The 22,921-nt window shown below is 55.1% G+C and overlaps 6 protein-coding genes across 6 annotated transcripts; all 6 read right to left on the bottom strand.

Annotated features, from left to right (window-relative positions):
- Window positions 1-147: 147 nt before the first annotated feature.
- Window positions 148-1,638, bottom strand: LOC127220734 (elongin-A3-like). The gene has a single exon (XM_051182661.1). The coding sequence runs from the start codon at window positions 1,636-1,638 to the stop codon at window positions 148-150; it is 1,491 nt and encodes a 496-aa protein (XP_051038618.1).
- A 2,368-nt stretch (window positions 1,639-4,006) lies between these two features.
- On the bottom strand, window positions 4,007-5,497 carry LOC127220733 (elongin-A3-like). Its single transcript, XM_051182659.1, has one exon. It carries the CDS (start codon window positions 5,495-5,497, stop codon window positions 4,007-4,009), a length of 1,491 nt encoding a protein of 496 aa, XP_051038616.1.
- Window positions 5,498-7,874: 2,377 nt separating this feature from the next.
- LOC127220732 (elongin-A3-like) lies at window positions 7,875-9,366 on the bottom strand. The gene is made up of 2 exons (XM_051182658.1): window positions 9,149-9,366; window positions 7,875-9,021 (listed from the first exon to the last, which is right to left on the bottom strand). Exons 1-2 carry the CDS (start codon window positions 9,364-9,366, stop codon window positions 7,875-7,877), a joined length of 1,365 nt encoding a protein of 454 aa, XP_051038615.1.
- Window positions 9,367-11,733: 2,367 nt separating this feature from the next.
- LOC127220731 (elongin-A3-like) lies at window positions 11,734-13,224 on the bottom strand. Its single transcript, XM_051182657.1, has one exon. The coding sequence runs from the start codon at window positions 13,222-13,224 to the stop codon at window positions 11,734-11,736; it is 1,491 nt and encodes a 496-aa protein (XP_051038614.1).
- Window positions 13,225-15,673: 2,449 nt separating this feature from the next.
- On the bottom strand, window positions 15,674-17,101 carry LOC127220730 (elongin-A3-like). The gene has a single exon (XM_051182656.1). The coding sequence runs from the start codon at window positions 17,099-17,101 to the stop codon at window positions 15,674-15,676; it is 1,428 nt and encodes a 475-aa protein (XP_051038613.1).
- A 2,375-nt stretch (window positions 17,102-19,476) lies between these two features.
- On the bottom strand, window positions 19,477-20,967 carry LOC127220729 (elongin-A3-like). The gene has a single exon (XM_051182654.1). The coding sequence runs from the start codon at window positions 20,965-20,967 to the stop codon at window positions 19,477-19,479; it is 1,491 nt and encodes a 496-aa protein (XP_051038611.1).
- Between the last annotated feature and the right edge of the window lie 1,954 nt (window positions 20,968-22,921).

The raw sequence follows: 22,921 nt of genomic DNA, 5'->3' as shown, positions 1-22,921 counted from the left end.
GGTGTTCAAACAAACAAAATAAGTACATTAAAAAAAAAAAAAAAAAAAAAATACATAAACCCCTCGGTTGTCGTTTGGCCGCATTCACGGGGCAAATCCCAAAGGAGTCCGCGATGCCAGGGCTGAGGGAGAGAGAGGAAGGTCGCATCACTTCCGAGACCACCTATTCTTGTAATCCTTGAGGGCCTTGGCCATGAGCGGGGCGGCTTTCTTAGCACGGGTCTGGTCCCTGCCGCCCAGGGCGGGGCGCGGAGCCCTCTTCACAAGGTCAGTGCCAGGGCCTTGGCTGAGGCAGTTCAGGTTTTCGGGGGAGTCTTCCCGTCTGGGTGCGGAGTCTGCATGCTGGCCTGGGTCTGCGGTCAGGGCGTGGAAGGAGATCAGCTTGGTTTGGCGGTCTTGATGCTTCTTGGCTTGTGAGCTTTGGATGCGGGCTGTCAGGGCTTTCAGCCTCAGCTCGCTGGACTGCTGCAGCCTGAGGTGTGTCTGGGTCTCAGTCTGGGGGTTAGTTGGCTTGCAGGTGCGGGACTGGTCCTCTTGCTGTCTCCAGAGCCCGCATTCCTGCGGGGCCGGTTGGCTGTGAGTTTCCCACGTGCGGTCGGGGTTCGCAAAGCGTCCTTGGTGCGATTTCCTTGGGAGAGCTCTGGCTGGTGTGCGACCCGAATACACAGGCGTTTTCCAGGTCGCCCTGCGCGCCCAAGGTGCTGCTTCTCGGTCAGTGTGCAAGGAAGAGTCCTCAGGTCCTTCTCCTCCGGAGAAGCAGGCTTGGAGACCGGAGGTGAGCTCTGGGAAGGGATCGTCATCCAGGAGGAGATTCAGATCGCTGCAGCTGTGAGACTCGCCCCGAGGCACCTCTGCTCCGGGGCTCTGCGCCTCAGCTTTCCAGTTGCTTTTCCTCTTCCTCTTGCCCGGAGGCGGCGGCGCGGGCGCGGAGGAAGACGGAGAGCTGTCAGAGCTGTGGTAGTCGAGGCGAGCCTGCAAAGAAGCGGCCTGCTGGTCTTCCCGGATCCAGGGGCCAGGGGTCTTTTCCCTCGGGGGAGACGGACGCCGCTTCGCTGGCCCAGCCGCTGGCTTGCCGCAGAGGGCCTTCACCCCTTGCAGCCGCCAGGGCGCCCCAACACCTCCCTGTGGGGGCTTGCCTCCGCGTACCTGTACCTGGCTCTCCGCGGCTAGCTGCCTGCCCCCGAAGGACCCTCTGGGCCTCTTTCTTCCCGCTGGCTCGGAGCTTGGGCTGCGAGGTGCGCTTCGCTGCGGGCTGCTACCGCTGACCTCCAAGACCTCTCTGCCACCTCCTCCCTGTGGCCGGGAAGCAGGCTCAAGCGCCTCTGGGGAGTCTCTGCGAGGCTCTGTCGTCGCGCTGCTCTGGGAGGCAAAGTCCTGGGGTCTGGGTTCAGGCCGGGGCCCAAAGTGGGACCCCTCTGACCACTGGGCCGCTAAGTCCTTGGCAAAGGGTAGCAGGAGCTGCTGTTTCTTCAACACTTTGATGGTCTTCCTGAAGCCAATCTCCTCCAGGGTGTCGCCCAGCACGGGCAGGCGAGAGAGTTTCTTCAGGGTGCTGTAGAGCTTGCTGGGCTCTGTCTCGGTGCACAGGCGCTCCCGCAGCTTCTGCAGGGCTTCTAGGCGGCTGGGGGCCTCCTCCATCTGCACTGGCTACGACCCAAGGATCCAACCGGGCATCCAAAGAACAGCAGGCTTGACTGGGCTAGACCACCGTCTGGCTGGCGGCGGAGGCAGGGGCAGGGGCAGGGGCAGGGGCAGGGGCAGGGGCGAAGGGTGGCGGCTGGTGGCGGTGTGAGGAAGGAAAGGGCAGAGGGCAGAGCTTCTGCGCTGGGGTGCGCTTCAGGAGGCTCTGTCTGCTTGCCTGGCCTCTGTTCTGCTCACCTTTGCTTTAAGCTGGTGGCCCTGCCACGCCCCCTCACCACAGCCCAATCAACCTCCCAGGCTGCTTCACCTGGGCGGGCCATCTCCAACTCCGGGGTCTGTCAGCCACGCCCATTCCACCACCAACCCTCCACCCCCCCCCTTCCAAACGCACCGCACCGCCAGTTCTCACGCCCTTCTGGCACTGGAAAAGACCCCCATGGTTGCCAGACTTCCTCACAGGTGACCCTTTGCGACCTGGGAGGCCGCCAGTGTTCCTCTGTCCAGTCTCGCGTTGGCGAGCTCACCAGAGGGCAAGTCCAGCCTAGAAGTACATACCATGTAGTTTACCTGCTCACCATGCATGAAGAAGAAAGAGCTGAAATCCCTGTTGCTTCCACTTTTTGTGCACCTAATACAGGACCACAAGGCTTCTTAAATGAGCTTCCTTAAGTCAAGAGCTTCACCTTGGTGGGCTTGCAGCTCAGAGCATCCCTGCTCCATCAGCTGGTAGGCAGCTCCTCCCTTCTCTTTATACAAGCCAGTAGTACCCAGGGGTTCCCTCACACAGACGCATATGCAAATAGCCTGCGGGGCCATGAACTTTCATTTGGGTTTGCTTCTTGACCTTGATTCTTCATTTCCAAGATTATCCTCGGATTAGATTCTCTCTGGTTTGAATCTAATTCTTTTCCCTCTGTGTCCCATTCTCCTGCTCTCTTTCTCTCTTTCTCTCTCTCTCTGCCTCTCTCTCATCTCTCTATCGCTCGCTCGCTTACTCGGACTCCCTCTCTTTAGGATCCTGTGGACAAACAACTCACAAACCAACACATAAAAACAGAGGTACAGAAACAATCACACACACACACACACACACACACACAGAGAGAGAGAGAGAGAGAGAGAGAGAGAGAGAAACAGTGTGTGTGTGTGTGAGAGAGAGAGAGAGAAAGAGAGAGAGGAGGGAATTGAAGCGTCCATTCCTTCCCCAGTTGTTTTTCACTCCGATTTTCCAGTCAGGAACACCACATCCTTGAATCCGGGGGCCTCTCAAGATTTTGGATCAAAGGGTGGTTCTCACTATGCCTGTCATCTTTCCCTAATGAGCTGGATTGCCCGGGGTGTCTTGAAACATTTTTCTAACATCCATTAAGTTATTGATTAATTTTGGTGTTTCTTTATTAGGTTTTTTGAGACAGGGGTTCTCTTTGTAGCCTGGGAGCCTGACCTGGAGCTTGCTCTGTTCATCAGGTGCCCTGGAACTCACAATGATCATCCAGCCTCCTTCTCCCTAGTGCTAAATGACAGGTGTTTGCCAATGCCACCCTGATTAGGATTCTTTCCTTATACTTCATCACACACACACACACACACACACACACACACACACACGCACACACCACACGCACACCCTTTTTCTTTCCTGATCCAGTACATCTTACTCCCTTTCCCTTACTTCGTGTAAGTCTCAAAAGAATTTTCCCCCAGTATTACCCACACCTCTGCTTTCGTTTCCACGTTTTGCTTGCTTCCACTCTGTGTCTTTGAATCCTGTACCTCTCCAGAAGTGGGATCCAGGTGTGGTTTTCACAATTCCACGTTTGTGTTATGAAGTGAAATATCTGAGTTGTTTGAATCTTTTTTTACACTCCTCCAGTAGTTTTCAACTTTATTAAACACAAATACACCCATGCAAACGAACATGTACGAGCACATATTTTATATTTAATACCTTTGAAGTTCAAATAGTTTTGTTCCCACTGTTTATGCAGCAATGTGTTTAAAAATCTATGTAACTATCGGTCTATGTCCGACACTACCTTTATGTATGTACAATCACCTGTCTACAGTCTCTTTGTAACGTTCTCTATCCCGTCGACGTACACCAGTGCATCTGTGTATCCCTTCAACTCTCTTTCTAAATATCTACGCAGACATGAGTAGGATGAAGATGCCCGTATCTGAACAGGAGGATTTCCCCAAACCCCGCGCTTCTTCTAAATCGGTGTTCAAACAAACAAAATAAGTACATTAAAAAAAAAAAAAAAAAACCTACATAAACCCCTCGGTTGTCGTTTGGCCGCATTCACGGGGCAAATCCCAAAGGAGTCCGCGATGCCAGGGCTGAGGGAGAGAGAGGAAGGTCGCATCACTTCCGAGACCACCTATTCTTGTAATCCTTGAGGGCCTTGGCCATGAGCGGGGCGGCTTTCTTAGCACGGGTCTGGTCCCTGCCGCCCAGGGCGGGGCGCGGAGCCCTCTTCACAAGGTCAGTGCCAGGGCCTTGGCTGAGGCAGTTCAGGTTTTCGGGGGAGTCTTCCCGTCTGGGTGCGGAGTCTGCATGCTGGCCTGGGTCTGCGGTCAGGGCGTGGAAGGAGATCAGCTTGGTTTGGCGGTCTTGATGCTTCTTGGCTTGTGAGCTTTGGATGCGGGCTGTCAGGGCTTTCAGCCTCAGCTCGCTGGACTGCTGCAGCCTGAGGTGTGTCTGGGTCTCAGTCTGGGGGTTAGTTGGCTTGCAGGTGCGGGACTGGTCCTCTTGCTGTCTCCAGAGCCCGCATTCCTGCGGGGCCGGTTGGCTGTGAGTTTCCCACGTGCGGTCGGGGTTCGCAAAGCGTCCTTGGTGCGATTTCCTTGGGAGAGCTCTGGCTGGTGTGCGACCCGAATACACAGGCGTTTTCCAGGTCGCCCTGCGCGCCCAAGGTGCTGCTTCTCGGTCAGTGTGCAAGGAAGAGTCCTCAGGTCCTTCTCCTCCGGAGAAGCAGGCTTGGAGACCGGAGGTGAGCTCTGGGAAGGGATCGTCATCCAGGAGGAGATTCAGATCGCTGCAGCTGTGAGACTCGCCCCGAGGCACCTCTGCTCCGGGGCTCTGCGCCTCAGCTTTCCAGTTGCTTTTCCTCTTCCTCTTGCCCGGAGGCGGCGGCGCGGGCGCGGAGGAAGACGGAGAGCTGTCAGAGCTGTGGTAGTCGAGGCGAGCCTGCAAAGAAGCGGCCTGCTGGTCTTCCCGGATCCAGGGGCCAGGGGTCTTTTCCCTCGGGGGAGACGGACGCCGCTTCGCTGGCCCAGCCGCTGGCTTGCCGCAGAGGGCCTTCACCCCTTGCAGCCGCCAGGGCGCCCCAACACCTCCCTGTGGGGGCTTGCCTCCGCGTACCTGTACCTGGCTCTCCGCGGCTAGCTGCCTGCCCCCGAAGGACCCTCTGGGCCTCTTTCTTCCCGCTGGCTCGGAGCTTGGGCTGCGAGGTGCGCTTCGCTGCGGGCTGCTACCGCTGACCTCCAAGACCTCTCTGCCACCTCCTCCCTGTGGCCGGGAAGCAGGCTCAAGCGCCTCTGGGGAGTCTCTGCGAGGCTCTGTCGTCGCGCTGCTCTGGGAGGCAAAGTCCTGGGGTCTGGGTTCAGGCCGGGGCCCAAAGTGGGACCCCTCTGACCACTGGGCCGCTAAGTCCTTGGCAAAGGGTAGCAGGAGCTGCTGTTTCTTCAACACTTTGATGGTCTTCCTGAAGCCAATCTCCTCCAGGGTGTCGCCCAGCACGGGCAGGCGAGAGAGTTTCTTCAGGGTGCTGTAGAGCTTGCTGGGCTCTGTCTCGGTGCACAGGCGCTCCCGCAGCTTCTGCAGGGCTTCTAGGCGGCTGGGGGCCTCCTCCATCTGCACTGGCTACGACCCAAGGATCCAACCGGGCATCCAAAGAACAGCAGGCTTGACTGGGCTAGACCACCGTCTGGCTGGCGGCGGAGGCAGGGGCAGGGGCAGGGGCAGGGGCAGGGGCAGGGGCGAAGGGTGGCGGCTGGTGGCGGTGTGAGGAAGGAAAGGGCAGAGGGCAGAGCTTCTGCGCTGGGGTGCGCTTCAGGAGGCTCTGTCTGCTTGCCTGGCCTCTGTTCTGCTCACCTTTGCTTTAAGCTGGTGGCCCTGCCACGCCCCCTCACCACAGCCCAATCAACCTCCCAGGCTGCTTCACCTGGGCGGGCCATCTCCAACTCCGGGGTCTGTCAGCCACGCCCATTCCACCACCAACCCTCCACCCCCCCCCTTCCAAACGCACCGCACCGCCAGTTCTCACGCCCTTCTGGCACTGGAAAAGACCCCCATGGTTGCCAGACTTCCTCACAGGTGACCCTTTGCGACCTGGGAGGCCGCCAGTGTTCCTCTGTCCAGTCTCGCGTTGGCGAGCTCACCAGAGGGCAAGTCCAGCCTAGAAGTACATACCATGTAGTTTACCTGCTCACCATGCATGAAGAAGAAAGAGCTGAAATCCCTGTTGCTTCCACTTTTTGTGCACCTAATACAGGACCACAAGGCTTCTTAAATGAGCTTCCTTAAGTCAAGAGCTTCACCTTGGTGGGCTTGCAGCTCAGAGCATCCCTGCTCCATCAGCTGGTAGGCAGCTCCTCCCTTCTCTTTATACAAGCCAGTAGTACCCAGGGGTTCCCTCACACAGACGCATATGCAAATAGCCTGCGGGGCCATGAACTTTCATTTGGGTTTGCTTCTTGACCTTGATTCTTCATTTCCAAGATTATCCTCGGATTAGATTCTCTCTGGTTTGAATCTAATTCTTTTCCCTCTGTGTCCCATTCTCCTGCTCTCTTTCTCTCTTTCTCTCTCTCTCTGCCTCTCTCTCATCTCTCTATCGCTCGCTCGCTTACTCGGACTCCCTCTCTTTAGGATCCTGTGGACAAACAACTCACAAACCAACACATAAAAACAGAGGTACAGAAACAATCACACACACACACACACACACACACAGAGAGAGAGAGAGAGAGAGAGAGAGAGAGAGAGAGAAACAGTGTGTGTGTGTGTGAGAGAGAGAGAGAGAAAGAGAGAGAGGAGGGAATTGAAGCGTCCATTCCTTCCCCAGTTGTTTTTCACTCCGATTTTCCAGTCAGGAACACCACATCCTTGAATCCGGGGGCCTCTCAAGATTTTGGATCAAAGGGTGGTTCTCACTATGCCTGTCATCTTTCCCTAATGAGCTGGATTGCCCGGGGTGTCTTGAAACATTTTTCTAACATCCATTAAGTTATTGATTAATTTTGGTGTTTCTTTATTAGGTTTTTTGAGACAGGGGTTCTCTTTGTAGCCTGGGAGCCTGACCTGGAGCTTGCTCTGTTCATCAGGTGCCCTGGAACTCACAATGATCATCCAGCCTCCTTCTCCCTAGTGCTAAATGACAGGTGTTTGCCAATGCCACCCTGATTAGGATTCTTTCCTTATACTTCATCACACACACACACACACACACACACACACACACACACACGCACACACCACACGCACACCCTTTTTCTTTCCTGATCCAGTACATCTTACTCCCTTTCCCTTACTTCGTGTAAGTCTCAAAAGAATTTTCCCCCAGTATTACCCACACCTCTGCTTTCGTTTCCACGTTTTGCTTGCTTCCACTCTGTGTCTTTGAATCCTGTACCTCTCCAGAAGTGGGATCCAGGTGTGGTTTTCACAATTCCACGTTTGTGTTATGAAGTGAAATATCTGAGTTGTTTGAATCTTTTTTTACACTCCTCCAGTAGTTTTCAACTTTATTAAACACAAATACACCCATGCAAACGAACATGTACGAGCACATATTTTATATTTAATACCTTTGAAGTTCAAATAGTTTTGTTCCCACTGTTTATGCAGCAATGTGTTTAAAAATCTATGTAACTATCGGTCTATGTCCGACACTACCTTTATGTATGTACAATCACCTGTCTACAGTCTCTTTGTAACGTTCTCTATCCCGTCGACGTACACCAGTGCATCTGTGTATCCCTTCAACTCTCTTTCTAAATATCTACGCAGACATGAGTAGGATGAAGATGCCCGTATCTGAACAGGAGGATTTCCCCAAACCCCGCGCTTCTTCTAAATCGGTGTTCAAACAAACAAAATAAGTACATTAAAAAAAAAAAAAAAAAAAAAAACCTACATAAACCCCTCGGTTGTCGTTTGGCCGCATTCACGGGGCAAATCCCAAAGGAGTCCGCGATGCCAGGGCTGAGGGAGAGAGAGGAAGGTCGCATCACTTCCGAGACCACCTATTCTTGTAATCCTTGAGGGCCTTGGCCATGAGCGGGGCGGCTTTCTTAGCACGGGTCTGGTCCCTGCCGCCCAGGGCGGGGCGCGGAGCCCTCTTCACAAGGTCAGTGCCAGGGCCTTGGCTGAGGCAGTTCAGGTTTTCGGGGGAGTCTTCCCGTCTGGGTGCGGAGTCTGCATGCTGGCCTGGGTCTGCGGTCAGGGCGTGGAAGGAGATCAGCTTGGTTTGGCGGTCTTGATGCTTCTTGGCTTGTGAGCTTTGGATGCGGGCTGTCAGGGCTTTCAGCCTCAGCTCGCTGGACTGCTGCAGCCTGAGGTGTGTCTGGGTCTCAGTCTGGGGGTTAGTTGGCTTGCAGGTGCGGGACTGGTCCTCTTGCTGTCTCCAGAGCCCGCATTCCTGCGGGGCCGGTTGGCTGTGAGTTTCCCACGTGCGGTCGGGGTTCGCAAAGCGTCCTTGGTGCGATTTCCTTGGGAGAGCTCTGGCTGGTGTGCGACCCGAATACACAGGCGTTTTCCAGGTCGCCCTGCGCGCCCAAGGTGCTGCTTCTCGGTCAGTGTGCAAGGAAGAGTCCTCAGGTCCTTCTCCTCCGGAGAAGCAGGCTTGGAGACCGGAGGTGAGCTCTGGGAAGGGATCGTCATCCAGGAGGAGATTCAGATCGCTGCAGCTGTGAGACTCGCCCCGAGGCACCTCTGCTCCGGGGCTCTGCGCCTCAGCTTTCCAGTTGCTTTTCCTCTTCCTCTTGCCCGGAGGCGGCGGCGCGGGCGCGGAGGAAGACGGAGAGCTGTCAGAGCTGTGGTAGTCGAGGCGAGCCTGCAAAGAAGCGGCCTGCTGGTCTTCCCGGATCCAGGGGCCAGGGGTCTTTTCCCTCGGGGGAGACGGACGCCGCTTCGCTGGCCCAGCCGCTGGCTTGCCGCAGAGGGCCTTCACCCCTTGCAGCCGCCAGGGCGCCCCAACACCTCCCTGTGGGGGCTTGCCTCCGCGTACCTGTACCTGGCTCTCCGCGGCTAGCTGCCTGCCCCCCGAAGGACCCTCTGGGCCTCTTTCTTCCCGCTGGCTCGGAGCTTGGGCTGCGAGGTGCGCTTCGCTGCGGGCTGCTACCGCTGACCTCCAAGACCTCTCTGCCACCTCCTCCCTGTGGCCGGGAAGCAGGCTCAAGCGCCTCTGGGGAGTCTCTGCGAGGCTCTGTCGTCGCGCTGCTCTGGGAGGCAAAGTCCTGGGGTCTGGGTTCAGGCCGGGGCCCAAAGTGGGACCCCTCTGACCACTGGGCCGCTAAGTCCTTGGCAAAGGGTAGCAGGAGCTGCTGTTTCTTCAACACTTTGATGGTCTTCCTGAAGCCAATCTCCTCCAGGGTGTCGCCCAGCACGGGCAGGCGAGAGAGTTTCTTCAGGGTGCTGTAGAGCTTGCTGGGCTCTGTCTCGGTGCACAGGCGCTCCCGCAGCTTCTGCAGGGCTTCTAGGCGGCTGGGGGCCTCCTCCATCTGCACTGGCTACGACCCAAGGATCCAACCGGGCATCCAAAGAACAGCAGGCTTGACTGGGCTAGACCACCGTCTGGCTGGCGGCGGAGGCAGGGGCAGGGGCAGGGGCAGGGGCAGGGGCAGGGGCGAAGGGTGGCGGCTGGTGGCGGTGTGAGGAAGGAAAGGGCAGAGGGCAGAGCTTCTGCGCTGGGGTGCGCTTCAGGAGGCTCTGTCTGCTTGCCTGGCCTCTGTTCTGCTCACCTTTGCTTTAAGCTGGTGGCCCTGCCACGCCCCCTCACCACAGCCCAATCAACCTCCCAGGCTGCTTCACCTGGGCGGGCCATCTCCAACTCCGGGGTCTGTCAGCCACGCCCATTCCACCACCAACCCTCCACCCCCCCCCTTCCAAACGCACCGCACCGCCAGTTCTCACGCCCTTCTGGCACTGGAAAAGACCCCCATGGTTGCCAGACTTCCTCACAGGTGACCCTTTGCGACCTGGGAGGCCGCCAGTGTTCCTCTGTCCAGTCTCGCGTTGGCGAGCTCACCAGAGGGCAAGTCCAGCCTAGAAGTACATACCATGTAGTTTACCTGCTCACCATGCATGAAGAAGAAAGAGCTGAAATCCCTGTTGCTTCCACTTTTTGTGCACCTAATACAGGACCACAAGGCTTCTTAAATGAGCTTCCTTAAGTCAAGAGCTTCACCTTGGTGGGCTTGCAGCTCAGAGCATCCCTGCTCCATCAGCTGGTAGGCAGCTCCTCCCTTCTCTTTATACAAGCCAGTAGTACCCAGGGGTTCCCTCACACAGACGCATATGCAAATAGCCTGCGGGGCCATGAACTTTCATTTGGGTTTGCTTCTTGACCTTGATTCTTCATTTCCAAGATTATCCTCGGATTAGATTCTCTCTGGTTTGAATCTAATTCTTTTCCCTCTGTGTCCCATTCTCCTGCTCTCTTTCTCTCTTTCTCTCTCTCTCTGCCTCTCTCTCATCTCTCTATCGCTCGCTCGCTTACTCGGACTCCCTCTCTTTAGGATCCTGTGGACAAACAACTCACAAACCAACACATAAAAACAGAGGTACAGAAACAATCACACACACACACACACACACACACACAGAGAGAGAGAGAGAGAGAGAGAGAGAGAGAGAGAAACAGTGTGTGTGTGTGAGAGAGAGAGAGAGAGAGAGAGAGAGGAGGGAATTGAAGCGTCCATTCCTTCCCCAGTTGTTTTTCACTCCGATTTTCCAGTCAGGAACACCACATCCTTGAATCCGGGGGCCTCTCAAGATTTTGGATCAAAGGGTGGTTCTCACTATGCCTGTCATCTTTCCCTAATGAGCTGGATTGCCCGGGGTGTCTTGAAACATTTTTCTAACATCCATTAAGTTATTGATTAATTTTGGTGTTTCTTTATTAGGTTTTTTGAGACAGGGGTTCTCTTTGTAGCCTGGGAGCCTGACCTGGAGCTTGCTCTGTTCATCAGGTGCCCTGGAACTCACAATGATCATCCAGCCTCCTTCTCCCTAGTGCTAAATGACAGGTGTTTGCCAATGCCACCCTGATTAGGATTCTTTCCTTATACTTCATCACACACACACACACACACACACACACACACACACACACACACCCACACGCACACCCTTTTTCTTTCCTGATCCAGTACATCTTACTCCCTTTCCCTTACTTCGTGTAAGTCTCAAAAGAATTTTCCCCCAGTATTACCCACACCTCTGCTTTCGTTTCCACGTTTTGCTTGCTTCCACTCTGTGTCTTTGAATCCTGTACCTCTCCAGAAGTGGGATCCAGGTGTGGTTTTCACAATTCCACGTTTGTGTTATGAAGTGAAATATCTGAGTTGTTTGAATCTTTTTTTACACTCCTCCAGTAGTTTTCAACTTTATTAAACACAAATACACCCATGCAAACGAACATGTACGAGCACATATTTTATATTTAATACCTTTGAAGTTCAAATAGTTTTGTTCCCACTGTTTATGCAGCAATGTGTTTAAAAATCTATGTAACTATCGGTCTATGTCCGACACTACCTTTATGTATGTACAATCACCTGTCTACAGTCTCTTTGTAACGTTCTCTATCCCGTCGACGTACACCAGTGCATCTGTGTATCCCTTCAACTCTCTTTCTAAATATCTACGCAGACATGAGTAGGATGAAGATGCCCGTATCTGAACAGGAGGATTTCCCCAAACCCCGCGCTTCTTCTAAATCGGTGTTCAAACAAACAAAATAAGTACATTAAAAAAAAAAAAAAAAAAACTACATAAACCCCTCGGTTGTCGTTTGGCCGCATTCACGGGGCAAATCCCAAAGGAGTCCGCGATGCCAGGGCTGAGGGAGAGAGAGGAAGGTCGCATCACTTCCGAGACCACCTATTCTTGTAATCCTTGAGGGCCTTGGCCATGAGCGGGGCGGCTTTCTTAGCACGGGTCTGGTCCCTGCCGCCCAGGGCGGGGCGCGGAGCCCTCTTCACAAGGTCAGTGCCAGGGCCTTGGCTGAGGCAGTTCAGGTTTTCGGGGGAGTCTTCCCGTCTGGGTGCGGAGTCTGCATGCTGGCCTGGGTCTGCGGTCAGGGCGTGGAAGGAGATCAGCTTGGTTTGGCGGTCTTGATGCTTCTTGGCTTGTGAGCTTTGGATGCGGGCTGTCAGGGCTTTCAGCCTCAGCTCGCTGGACTGCTGCAGCCTGAGGTGTGTCTGGGTCTCAGTCTGGGGGTTAGTTGGCTTGCAGGTGCGGGACTGGTCCTCTTGCTGTCTCCAGAGCCCGCATTCCTGCGGGGCCGGTTGGCTGTGAGTTTCCCACGTGCGGTCGGGGTTCGCAAAGCGTCCTTGGTGCGATTTCCTTGGGAGAGCTCTGGCTGGTGTGCGACCCGAATACACAGGCGTTTTCCAGGTCGCCCTGCGCGCCCAAGGTGCTGCTTCTCGGTCAGTGTGCAAGGAAGAGTCCTCAGGTCCTTCTCCTCCGGAGAAGCAGGCTTGGAGACCGGAGGTGAGCTCTGGGAAGGGATCGTCATCCAGGAGGAGATTCAGATCGCTGCAGCTGTGAGACTCGCCCCGAGGCACCTCTGCTCCGGGGCTCTGCGCCTCAGCTTTCCAGTTGCTTTTCCTCTTCCTCTTGCCCGGAGGCGGCGGCGCGGGCGCGGAGGAAGACGGAGAGCTGTCAGAGCTGTGGTAGTCGAGGCGAGCCTGCAAAGAAGCGGCCTGCTGGTCTTCCCGGATCCAGGGGCCAGGGGTCTTTTCCCTCGGGGGAGACGGACGCCGCTTCGCTGGCCCAGCCGCTGGCTTGCCGCAGAGGGCCTTCACCCCTTGCAGCCGCCAGGGCGCCCCAACACCTCCCTGTGGGGGCTTGCCTCCGCGTACCTGTACCTGGCTCTCCGCGGCTAGCTGCCTGCCCCCGAAGGACCCTCTGGGCCTCTTTCTTCCCGCTGGCTCGGAGCTTGGGCTGCGAGGTGCGCTTCGCTGCGGGCTGCTACCGCTGACCTCCAAGACCTCTCTGCCACCTCCTCCCTGTGGCCGGGAAGCAGGCTCAAGCGCCTCTGGGGAGTCTCTGCGAGGCTCTGTCGTCGCGCTGCTCTGGGAGGCAAAGTCCTGGGGTCTGGGTTCAGGCCGGGGCCCAAAGTGGGACCCCTCTGACCACTGGGCCGCTAAGTCCTTGGCAAAGGGTAGCAGGAGCTGCTGTTTCTTCAACACTTTGATGGTCTTCCTGAAGCCAATCTCCTCCAGGGTGTCGCCCAGCACGGGCAGGCGAGAGAGTTTCTTCAGGGTGCTGTAGAGCTTGCTGGGCTCTGTCTCGGTGCACAGGCGCTCCCGCAGCTTCTGCAGGGCTTCTAGGCGGCTGGGGGCCTCCTCCATCTGCACTGGCTACGACCCAAGGATCCAACCGGGCATCCAAAGAACAGCAGGCTTGACTGGGCTAGACCACCGTCTGGCTGGCGGCGGAGGCAGGGGCAGCGGGCAGGGGCAGGGGCAGGGGCAGGGGCGAAGGGTGGCGGCTGGTGGCGGTGTGAGGAAGGAAAGGGCAGAGGGCAGAGCTTCTGCGCTGGGGTGCGCTTCAGGAGGCTCTGTCTGCTTGCCTGGCCTCTGTTCTGCTCACCTTTGCTTTAAGCTGGTGGCCCTGCCACGCCCCCTCACCACAGCCCAATCAACCTCCCAGGCTGCTTCACCTGGGCGGGCCATCTCCAACTCCGGGGTCTGTCAGCCACGCCCATTCCACCACCAACCCTCCACCCCCCCCCTTCCAAACGCACCGCACCGCCAGTTCTCACGCCCTTCTGGCACTGGAAAAGACCCCCATGGTTGCCAGACTTCCTCACAGGTGACCCTTTGCGACCTGGGAGGCCGCCAGTGTTCCTCTGTCCAGTCTCGCGTTGGCGAGCTCACCAGAGGGCAAGTCCAGCCTAGAAGTACATACCATGTAGTTTACCTGCTCACCATGCATGAAGAAGAAAGAGCTGAAATCCCTGTTGCTTCCACTTTTTGTGCACCTAATACAGGACCACAAGGCTTCTTAAATGAGCTTCCTTAAGTCAAGAGCTTCACCTTGGTGGGCTTGCAGCTCAGAGCATCCCTGCTCCATCAGCTGGTAGGCAGCTCCTCCCTTCTCTTTATACAAGCCAGTAGTACCCAGGGGTTCCCTCACACAGACGCATATGCAAATAGCCTGCGGGGCCATGAACTTTCATTTGGGTTTGCTTCTTGACCTTGATTCTTCATTTCCAAGATTATCCTCGGATTAGATTCTCTCTGGTTTGAATCTAATTCTTTTCCCTCTGTGTCCCATTCTCCTGCTCTCTTTCTCTCTTTCTCTCTCTCTCTGCCTCTCTCTCATCTCTCTATCGCTCGCTCGCTTACTCGGACTCCCTCTCTTTAGGATCCTGTGGACAAACAACTCACAAACCAACACATAAAAACAGAGGTACAGAAACAATCACACACACACACACACACACACACACAGAGAGAGAGAGAGAGAGAGAGAGAGAGAGAGAGAGAGGAACAGTGTGTGTGTGTGTGAGAGAGAGAGAGAGAGAGAGAGAGAGAGAGGAGGGAATTGAAGCGTCCATTCCTTCCCCAGTTGTTTTTCACTCCGATTTTCCAGTCAGGAACACCACATCCTTGAATCCGGGGGCCTCTCAAGATTTTGGATCAAAGGGTGGTTCTCACTATGCCTGTCATCTTTCCCTAATGAGCTGGATTGCCCGGGGTGTCTTGAAACATTTTTCTAACATCCATTAAGTTATTGATTAATTTTGGTGTTTCTTTATTAGGTTTTTTGAGACAGGGGTTCTCTTTGTAGCCTGGGAGCCTGACCTGGAGCTTGCTCTGTTCATCAGGTGCCCTGGAACTCACAATGATCATCCAGCCTCCTTCTCCCTAGTGCTAAATGACAGGTGTTTGCCAATGCCACCCTGATTAGGATTCTTTCCTTATACTTCATCACACACACACACACACACACACACACACACACACACGCACACACCACACGCACACCCTTTTTCTTTCCTGATCCAGTACATCTTACTCCCTTTCCCTTACTTCGTGTAAGTCTCAAAAGAATTTTCCCCCAGTATTACCCACACCTCTGCTTTCGTTTCCACGTTTTGCTTGCTTCCACTCTGTGTCTTTGAATCCTGTACCTCTCCAGAAGTGGGATCCAGGTGTGGTTTTCACAATTCCACGTTTGTGTTATGAAGTGAAATATCTGAGTTGTTTGAATCTTTTTTTACACTCCTCCAGTAGTTTTCAACTTTATTAAACACAAATACACCCATGCAAACGAACATGTACGAGCACATATTTTATATTTAATACCTTTGAAGTTCAAATAGTTTTGTTCCCACTGTTTATGCAGCAATGTGTTTAAAAATCTATGTAACTATCGGTCTATGTCCGACACTACCTTTATGTATGTACAATCACCTGTCTACAGTCTCTTTGTAACGTTCTCTATCCCGTCGACGTACACCAGTGCATCTGTGTATCCCTTCAACTCTCTTTCTAAATATCTACGCAGACATGAGTAGGATGAAGATGCCCGTATCTGAACAGGAGGATTTCCCCAAACCCCGCGCTTCTTCTAAATCGGTGTTCAAACAAACAAAATAAGTACATTAAAAAAAAAAAAAAAAAAAAAAAACCTACATAAACCCCTCGGTTGTCGTTTGGCCGCATTCACGGGGCAAATCCCAAAGGAGTCCGCGATGCCAGGGCTGAGGGAGAGAGAGGAAGGTCGCATCACTTCCGAGACCACCTATTCTTGTAATCCTTGAGGGCCTTGGCCATGAGCGGGGCGGCTTTCTTAGCACGGGTCTGGTCCCTGCCGCCCAGGGCGGGGGCGCGGAGCCCTCTTCACAAGGTCAGTGCCAGGGCCTTGGCTGAGGCAGTTCAGGTTTTCGGGGGAGTCTTCCCGTCTGGGTGCGGAGTCTGCATGCTGGCCTGGGTCTGCGGTCAGGGCGTGGAAGGAGATCAGCTTGGTTTGGCGGTCTTGATGCTTCTTGGCTTGTGAGCTTTGGATGCGGGCTGTCAGGGCTTTCAGCCTCAGCTCGCTGGACTGCTGCAGCCTGAGGTGTGTCTGGGTCTCAGTCTGGGGGTTAGTTGGCTTGCAGGTGCGGGACTGGTCCTCTTGCTGTCTCCAGAGCCCGCATTCCTGCGGGGCCGGTTGGCTGTGAGTTTCCCACGTGCGGTCGGGGTTCGCAAAGCGTCCTTGGTGCGATTTCCTTGGGAGAGCTCTGGCTGGTGTGCGACCCGAATACACAGGCGTTTTCCAGGTCGCCCTGCGCGCCCAAGGTGCTGCTTCTCGGTCAGTGTGCAAGGAAGAGTCCTCAGGTCCTTCTCCTCCGGAGAAGCAGGCTTGGAGACCGGAGGTGAGCTCTGGGAAGGGATCGTCATCCAGGAGGAGATTCAGATCGCTGCAGCTGTGAGACTCGCCCCGAGGCACCTCTGCTCCGGGGCTCTGCGCCTCAGCTTTCCAGTTGCTTTTCCTCTTCCTCTTGCCCGGAGGCGGCGGCGCGGGCGCGGAGGAAGACGGAGAGCTGTCAGAGCTGTGGTAGTCGAGGCGAGCCTGCAAAGAAGCGGCCTGCTGGTCTTCCCGGATCCAGGGGCCAGGGGTCTTTTCCCTCGGGGGAGACGGACGCCGCTTCGCTGGCCCAGCCGCTGGCTTGCCGCAGAGGGCCTTCACCCCTTGCAGCCGCCAGGGCGCCCCAACACCTCCCTGTGGGGGCTTGCCTCCGCGTACCTGTACCTGGCTCTCCGCGGCTAGCTGCCTGCCCCCGAAGGACCCTCTGGGCCTCTTTCTTCCCGCTGGCTCGGAGCTTGGGCTGCGAGGTGCGCTTCGCTGCGGGCTGCTACCGCTGACCTCCAAGACCTCTCTGCCACCTCCTCCCTGTGGCCGGGAAGCAGGCTCAAGCGCCTCTGGGGAGTCTCTGCGAGGCTCTGTCGTCGCGCTGCTCTGGGAGGCAAAGTCCTGGGGTCTGGGTTCAGGCCGGGGCCCAAAGTGGGACCCCTCTGACCACTGGGCCGCTAAGTCCTTGGCAAAGGGTAGCAGGAGCTGCTGTTTCTTCAACACTTTGATGGTCTTCCTGAAGCCAATCTCCTCCAGGGTGTCGCCCAGCACGGGCAGGCGAGAGAGTTTCTTCAGGGTGCTGTAGAGCTTGCTGGGCTCTGTCTCGGTGCACAGGCGCTCCCGCAGCTTCTGCAGGGCTTCTAGGCGGCTGGGGGCCTCCTCCATCTGCACTGGCTACGACCCAAGGATCCAACCGGGCATCCAAAGAACAGCAGGCTTGACTGGGCTAGACCACCGTCTGGCTGGCGGCGGAGGCAGGGGCAGGGGCAGGGGCAGGGGCAGGGGCAGGGGCGAAGGGTGGCGGCTGGTGGCGGTGTGAGGAAGGAAAGGGCAGAGGGCAGAGCTTCTGCGCTGGGGTGCGCTTCAGGAGGCTCTGTCTGCTTGCCTGGCCTCTGTTCTGCTCACCTTTGCTTTAAGCTGGTGGCCCTGCCACGCCCCCTCACCACAGCCCAATCAACCTCCCAGGCTGCTTCACCTGGGCGGGCCATCTCCAACTCCGGGGTCTGTCAGCCACGCCCATTCCACCACCAACCCTCCACCCCCCCCCCCTTCCAAACGCACCGCACCGCCAGTTCTCACGCCCTTCTGGCACTGGAAAAGACCCCCATGGTTGCCAGACTTCCTCACAGGTGACCCTTTGCGACCTGGGAGGCCGCCAGTGTTCCTCTGTCCAGTCTCGCGTTGGCGAGCTCACCAGAGGGCAAGTCCAGCCTAGAAGTACATACCATGTAGTTTACCTGCTCACCATGCATGAAGAAGAAAGAGCTGAAATCCCTGTTGCTTCCACTTTTTGTGCACCTAATACAGGACCACAAGGCTTCTTAAATGAGCTTCCTTAAGTCAAGAGCTTCACCTTGGTGGGCTTGCAGCTCAGAGCATCCCTGCTCCATCAGCTGGTAGGCAGCTCCTCCCTTCTCTTTATACAAGCCAGTAGTACCCAGGGGTTCCCTCACACAGACGCATATGCAAATAGCCTGCGGGGCCATGAACTTTCATTTGGGTTTGCTTCTTGACCTTGATTCTTCATTTCCAAGATTATCCTCGGATTAGATTCTCTCTGGTTTGAATCTAATTCTTTTCCCTCTGTGTCCCATTCTCCTGCTCTCTTTCTCTCTTTCTCTCTCTCTCTGCCTCTCTCTCATCTCTCTATCGCTCGCTCGCTTACTCGGACTCCCTCTCTTTAGGATCCTGTGGACAAACAACTCACAAACCAACACATAAAAACAGAGGTACAGAAACAATCACACACACACACACACACACACACACAGAGAGAGAGAGAGAGAGAGAGAGAGAGAGAGAGAAACAGTGTGTGTGTGTGTGAGAGAGAGAGAGAGAAAGAGAGAGAGGAGGGAATTGAAGCGTCCATTCCTTCCCCAGTTGTTTTTCACTCCGATTTTCCAGTCAGGAACACCACATCCTTGAATCCGGGGGCCTCTCAAGATTTTGGATCAAAGGGTGGTTCTCACTATGCCTGTCATCTTTCCCTAATGAGCTGGATTGCCCGGGGTGTCTTGAAACATTTTTCTAACATCCATTAAGTTATTGATTAATTTTGGTGTTTCTTTATTAGGTTTTTTGAGACAGGGGTTCTCTTTGTAGCCTGGGAGCCTGACCTGGAGCTTGCTCTGTTCATCAGGTGCCCTGGAACTCACAATGATCATCCAGCCTCCTTCTCCCTAGTGCTAAATGACAGGTGTTTGCCAATGCCACCCTGATTAGGATTCTTTCCTTATACTTCATCACACACACACACACACACACACACACACACACACACACGCACACACCACACGCACACCCTTTTTCTTTCCTGATCCAGTACATCTTACTCCCTTTCCCTTACTTCGTGTAAGTCTCAAAAGAATTTTCCCCCAGTATTACCCACACCTCTGCTTTCGTTTCCACGTTTTGCTTGCTTCCACTCTGTGTCTTTGAATCCTGTACCTCTCCAGAAGTGGGATCCAGGTGTGGTTTTCACAATTCCACGTTTGTGTTATGAAGTGAAATATCTGAGTTGTTTGAATCTTTTTTTACACTCCTCCAGTAGTTTTCAACTTTATTAAACACAAATACACCCATGCAAACGAACATGTACGAGCACATATTTTATATTTAATACCTTTGAAGTTCAAATAGTTTTGTTCCCACTGTTTATGCAGCAATGTGTTTAAAAATCTATGTAACTATCGGTCTATGTCCGACACTACCTTTATGTATGTACAATCACCTGTCTACAGTCTCTTTGTAACGTTCTCTATCCCGTCGACGTACACCAGTGCATCTGTGTATCCCTTCAACTCTCTTTCTAAATATCTACGCAGACATGAGTAGGATGAAGATGCCCGTATCTGAACAGGAGGATTTCCCCAAACCCCGCGCTTCTTCTAAATCGGTGTTCAAACAAACAAAATAAGTACATTAAAAAAAAAAAAAAAAAAACCTACATAAACCCCTCGGTTGTCGTTTGGCCGCATTCACGGGGCAAATCCCAAAGGAGTCCGCGATGCCAGGGCTGAGGGAGAGAGAGGAAGGTCGCATCACTTCCGAGACCACCTATTCTTGTAATCCTTGAGGGCCTTGGCCATGAGCGGGGCGGCTTTCTTAGCACGGGTCTGGTCCCTGCCGCCCAGGGCGGGGCGCGGAGCCCTCTTCACAAGGTCAGTGCCAGGGCCTTGGCTGAGGCAGTTCAGGTTTTCGGGGGAGTCTTCCCGTCTGGGTGCGGAGTCTGCATGCTGGCCTGGGTCTGCGGTCAGGGCGTGGAAGGAGATCAGCTTGGTTTGGCGGTCTTGATGCTTCTTGGCTTGTGAGCTTTGGATGCGGGCTGTCAGGGCTTTCAGCCTCAGCTCGCTGGACTGCTGCAGCCTGAGGTGTGTCTGGGTCTCAGTCTGGGGGTTAGTTGGCTTGCAGGTGCGGGACTGGTCCTCTTGCTGTCTCCAGAGCCCGCATTCCTGCGGGGCCGGTTGGCTGTGAGTTTCCCACGTGCGGTCGGGGTTCGCAAAGCGTCCTTGGTGCGATTTCCTTGGGAGAGCTCTGGCTGGTGTGCGACCCGAATACACAGGCGTTTTCCAGGTCGCCCTGCGCGCCCAAGGTGCTGCTTCTCGGTCAGTGTGCAAGGAAGAGTCCTCAGGTCCTTCTCCTCCGGAGAAGCAGGCTTGGAGACCGGAGGTGAGCTCTGGGAAGGGATCGTCATCCAGGAGGAGATTCAGATCGCTGCAGCTGTGAGACTCGCCCCGAGGCACCTCTGCTCCGGGGCTCTGCGCCTCAGCTTTCCAGTTGCTTTTCCTCTTCCTCTTGCCCGGAGGCGGCGGCGCGGGCGCGGAGGAAGACGGAGAGCTGTCAGAGCTGTGGTAGTCGAGGCGAGCCTGCAAAGAAGCGGCCTGCTGGTCTTCCCGGATCCAGGGGCCAGGGGTCTTTTCCCTCGGGGGAGACGGACGCCGCTTCGCTGGCCCAGCCGCTGGCTTGCCGCAGAGGGCCTTCACCCCTTGCAGCCGCCAGGGCGCCCCAACACCTCCCTGTGGGGGCTTGCCTCCGCGTACCTGTACCTGGCTCTCCGCGGCTAGCTGCCTGCCCCCGAAGGACCCTCTGGGCCTCTTTCTTCCCGCTGGCTCGGAGCTTGGGCTGCGAGGTGCGCTTCGCTGCGGGCTGCTACCGCTGACCTCCAAGACCTCTCTGCCACCTCCTCCCTGTGGCCGGGAAGCAGGCTCAAGCGCCTCTGGGGAGTCTCTGCGAGGCTCTGTCGTCGCGCTGCTCTGGGAGGCAAAGTCCTGGGGTCTGGGTTCAGGCCGGGGCCCAAAGTGGGACCCCTCTGACCACTGGGCCGCTAAGTCCTTGGCAAAGGGTAGCAGGAGCTGCTGTTTCTTCAACACTTTGATGGTCTTCCTGAAGCCAATCTCCTCCAGGGTGTCGCCCAGCACGGGCAGGCGAGAGAGTTTCTTCAGGGTGCTGTAGAGCTTGCTGGGCTCTGTCTCGGTGCACAGGCGCTCCCGCAGCTTCTGCAGGGCTTCTAGGCGGCTGGGGGCCTCCTCCATCTGCACTGGCTACGACCCAAGGATCCAACCGGGCATCCAAAGAACAGCAGGCTTGACTGGGCTAGACCACCGTCTGGCTGGCGGCGGAGGCAGGGGCAGGGGCAGGGGCAGGGGCAGGGGCAGGGGCGAAGGGTGGCGGCTGGTGGCGGTGTGAGGAAGGAAAGGGCAGAGGGCAGAGCTTCTGCGCTGGGGTGCGCTTCAGGAGGCTCTGTCTGCTTGCCTGGCCTCTGTTCTGCTCACCTTTGCTTTAAGCTGGTGGCCCTGCCACGCCCCCTCACCACAGCCCAATCAACCTCCCAGGCTGCTTCACCTGGGCGGGCCATCTCCAACTCCGGGGTCTGTCAGCCACGCCCATTCCACCACCAACCCTCCACCCCCCCCCTTCCAAACGCACCGCACCGCCAGTTCTCACGCCCTTCTGGCACTGGAAAAGACCCCCATGGTTGCCAGACTTCCTCACAGGTGACCCTTTGCGACCTGGGAGGCCGCCAGTGTTCCTCTGTCCAGTCTCGCGTTGGCGAGCTCACCAGAGGGCAAGTCCAGCCTAGAAGTACATACCATGTAGTTTACCTGCTCACCATGCATGAAGAAGAAAGAGCTGAAATCCCTGTTGCTTCCACTTTTTGTGCACCTAATACAGGACCACAAGGCTTCTTAAATGAGCTTCCTTAAGTCAAGAGCTTCACCTTGGTGGGCTTGCAGCTCAGAGCATCCCTGCTCCATCAGCTGGTAGGCAGCTCCTCCCTTCTCTTTATACAAGCCAGTAGTACCCAGGGGTTCCCTCACACAGACGCATATGCAAATAGCCTGCGGGGCCATGAACTTTCATTTGGGTTTGCTTCTTGACCTTGATTCTTCATTTCCAAGATTATCCTCGGATTAGATTCTCTCTGGTTTGAATCTAATTCTTTTCCCTCTGTGTCCCATTCTCCTGCTCTCTTTCTCTCTTTCTCTCTCTCTCTCTGCCTCTCTCTCATCTCTCTATCGCTCGCTCGCTTACTCGGACTCCCTCTCTTTAGGATCCTGTGGACAAACAACTCACAAACCAACACATAAAAACAGAGGTACAGAAACAATCACACACACACACACACACACACACACACCGAGAGAGAGAGAGAGAGAGAGAGAGAGAGAGAGAACAGTGTGTGTGTGTGTGAGAGAGAGAGAGAGAAAGAGAGAGAGGAGGGAATTGAAGCGTCCATTCCTTCCCCAGTTGTTTTTCACTCCGATTTTCCAGTCAGGAACACCACATCCTTGAATCCGGGGGCCTCTCAAGATTTTGGATCAAAGGGTGGTTCTCACTATGCCTGTCATCTTTCCCTAATGAGCTGGATTGCCCGGGGTGTCTTGAAACATTTTTCTAACATCCATTAAGTTATTGATTAATTTTGGTGTTTCTTTATTAGGTTTTTTGAGACAGGGGTTCTCTTTGTAGCCTGGGAGCCTGACCTGGAGCTTGCTCTGTTCATCAGGTGCCCTGGAACTCACAATGATCATCCAGCCTCCTTCTCCCTAGTGCTAAATGACAGGTGTTTGCCAATGCCACCCTGATTAGGATTCTTTCCTTATACTTCATCACACACACACACACACACACACACACACACACACACACACACCACACGCACACCCTTTTTCTTTCCTGATCCAGTACATCTTACTCCCTTTCCCTTACTTCGTGTAAGTCTCAAAAGAATTTTCCCCCAGTATTACCCACACCTCTGCTTTCGTTTCCACGTTTTGCTTGCTTCCACTCTGTGTCTTTGAATCCTGTACCTCTCCAGAAGTGGGATCCAGGTGTGGTTTTCACAATTCCACGTTTGTGTTATGAAGTGAAATATCTGAGTTGTTTGAATCTTTTTTTACACTCCTCCAGTAGTTTTCAACTTTATTAAACACAAATACACCCATGCAAACGAACATGTACGAGCACATATTTTATATTTAATAC

This window comes from Phodopus roborovskii, unplaced genomic scaffold (genome assembly GCF_943737965.1).
Source record: "Phodopus roborovskii unplaced genomic scaffold, PHOROB, whole genome shotgun sequence".
Classification (NCBI taxonomy): Eukaryota; Metazoa; Chordata; class Mammalia; order Rodentia; family Cricetidae; genus Phodopus; species Phodopus roborovskii.
Note: the sequence above shows the minus strand (reverse complement) of the source record. Positions and strands in the feature narration are given on the sequence as shown.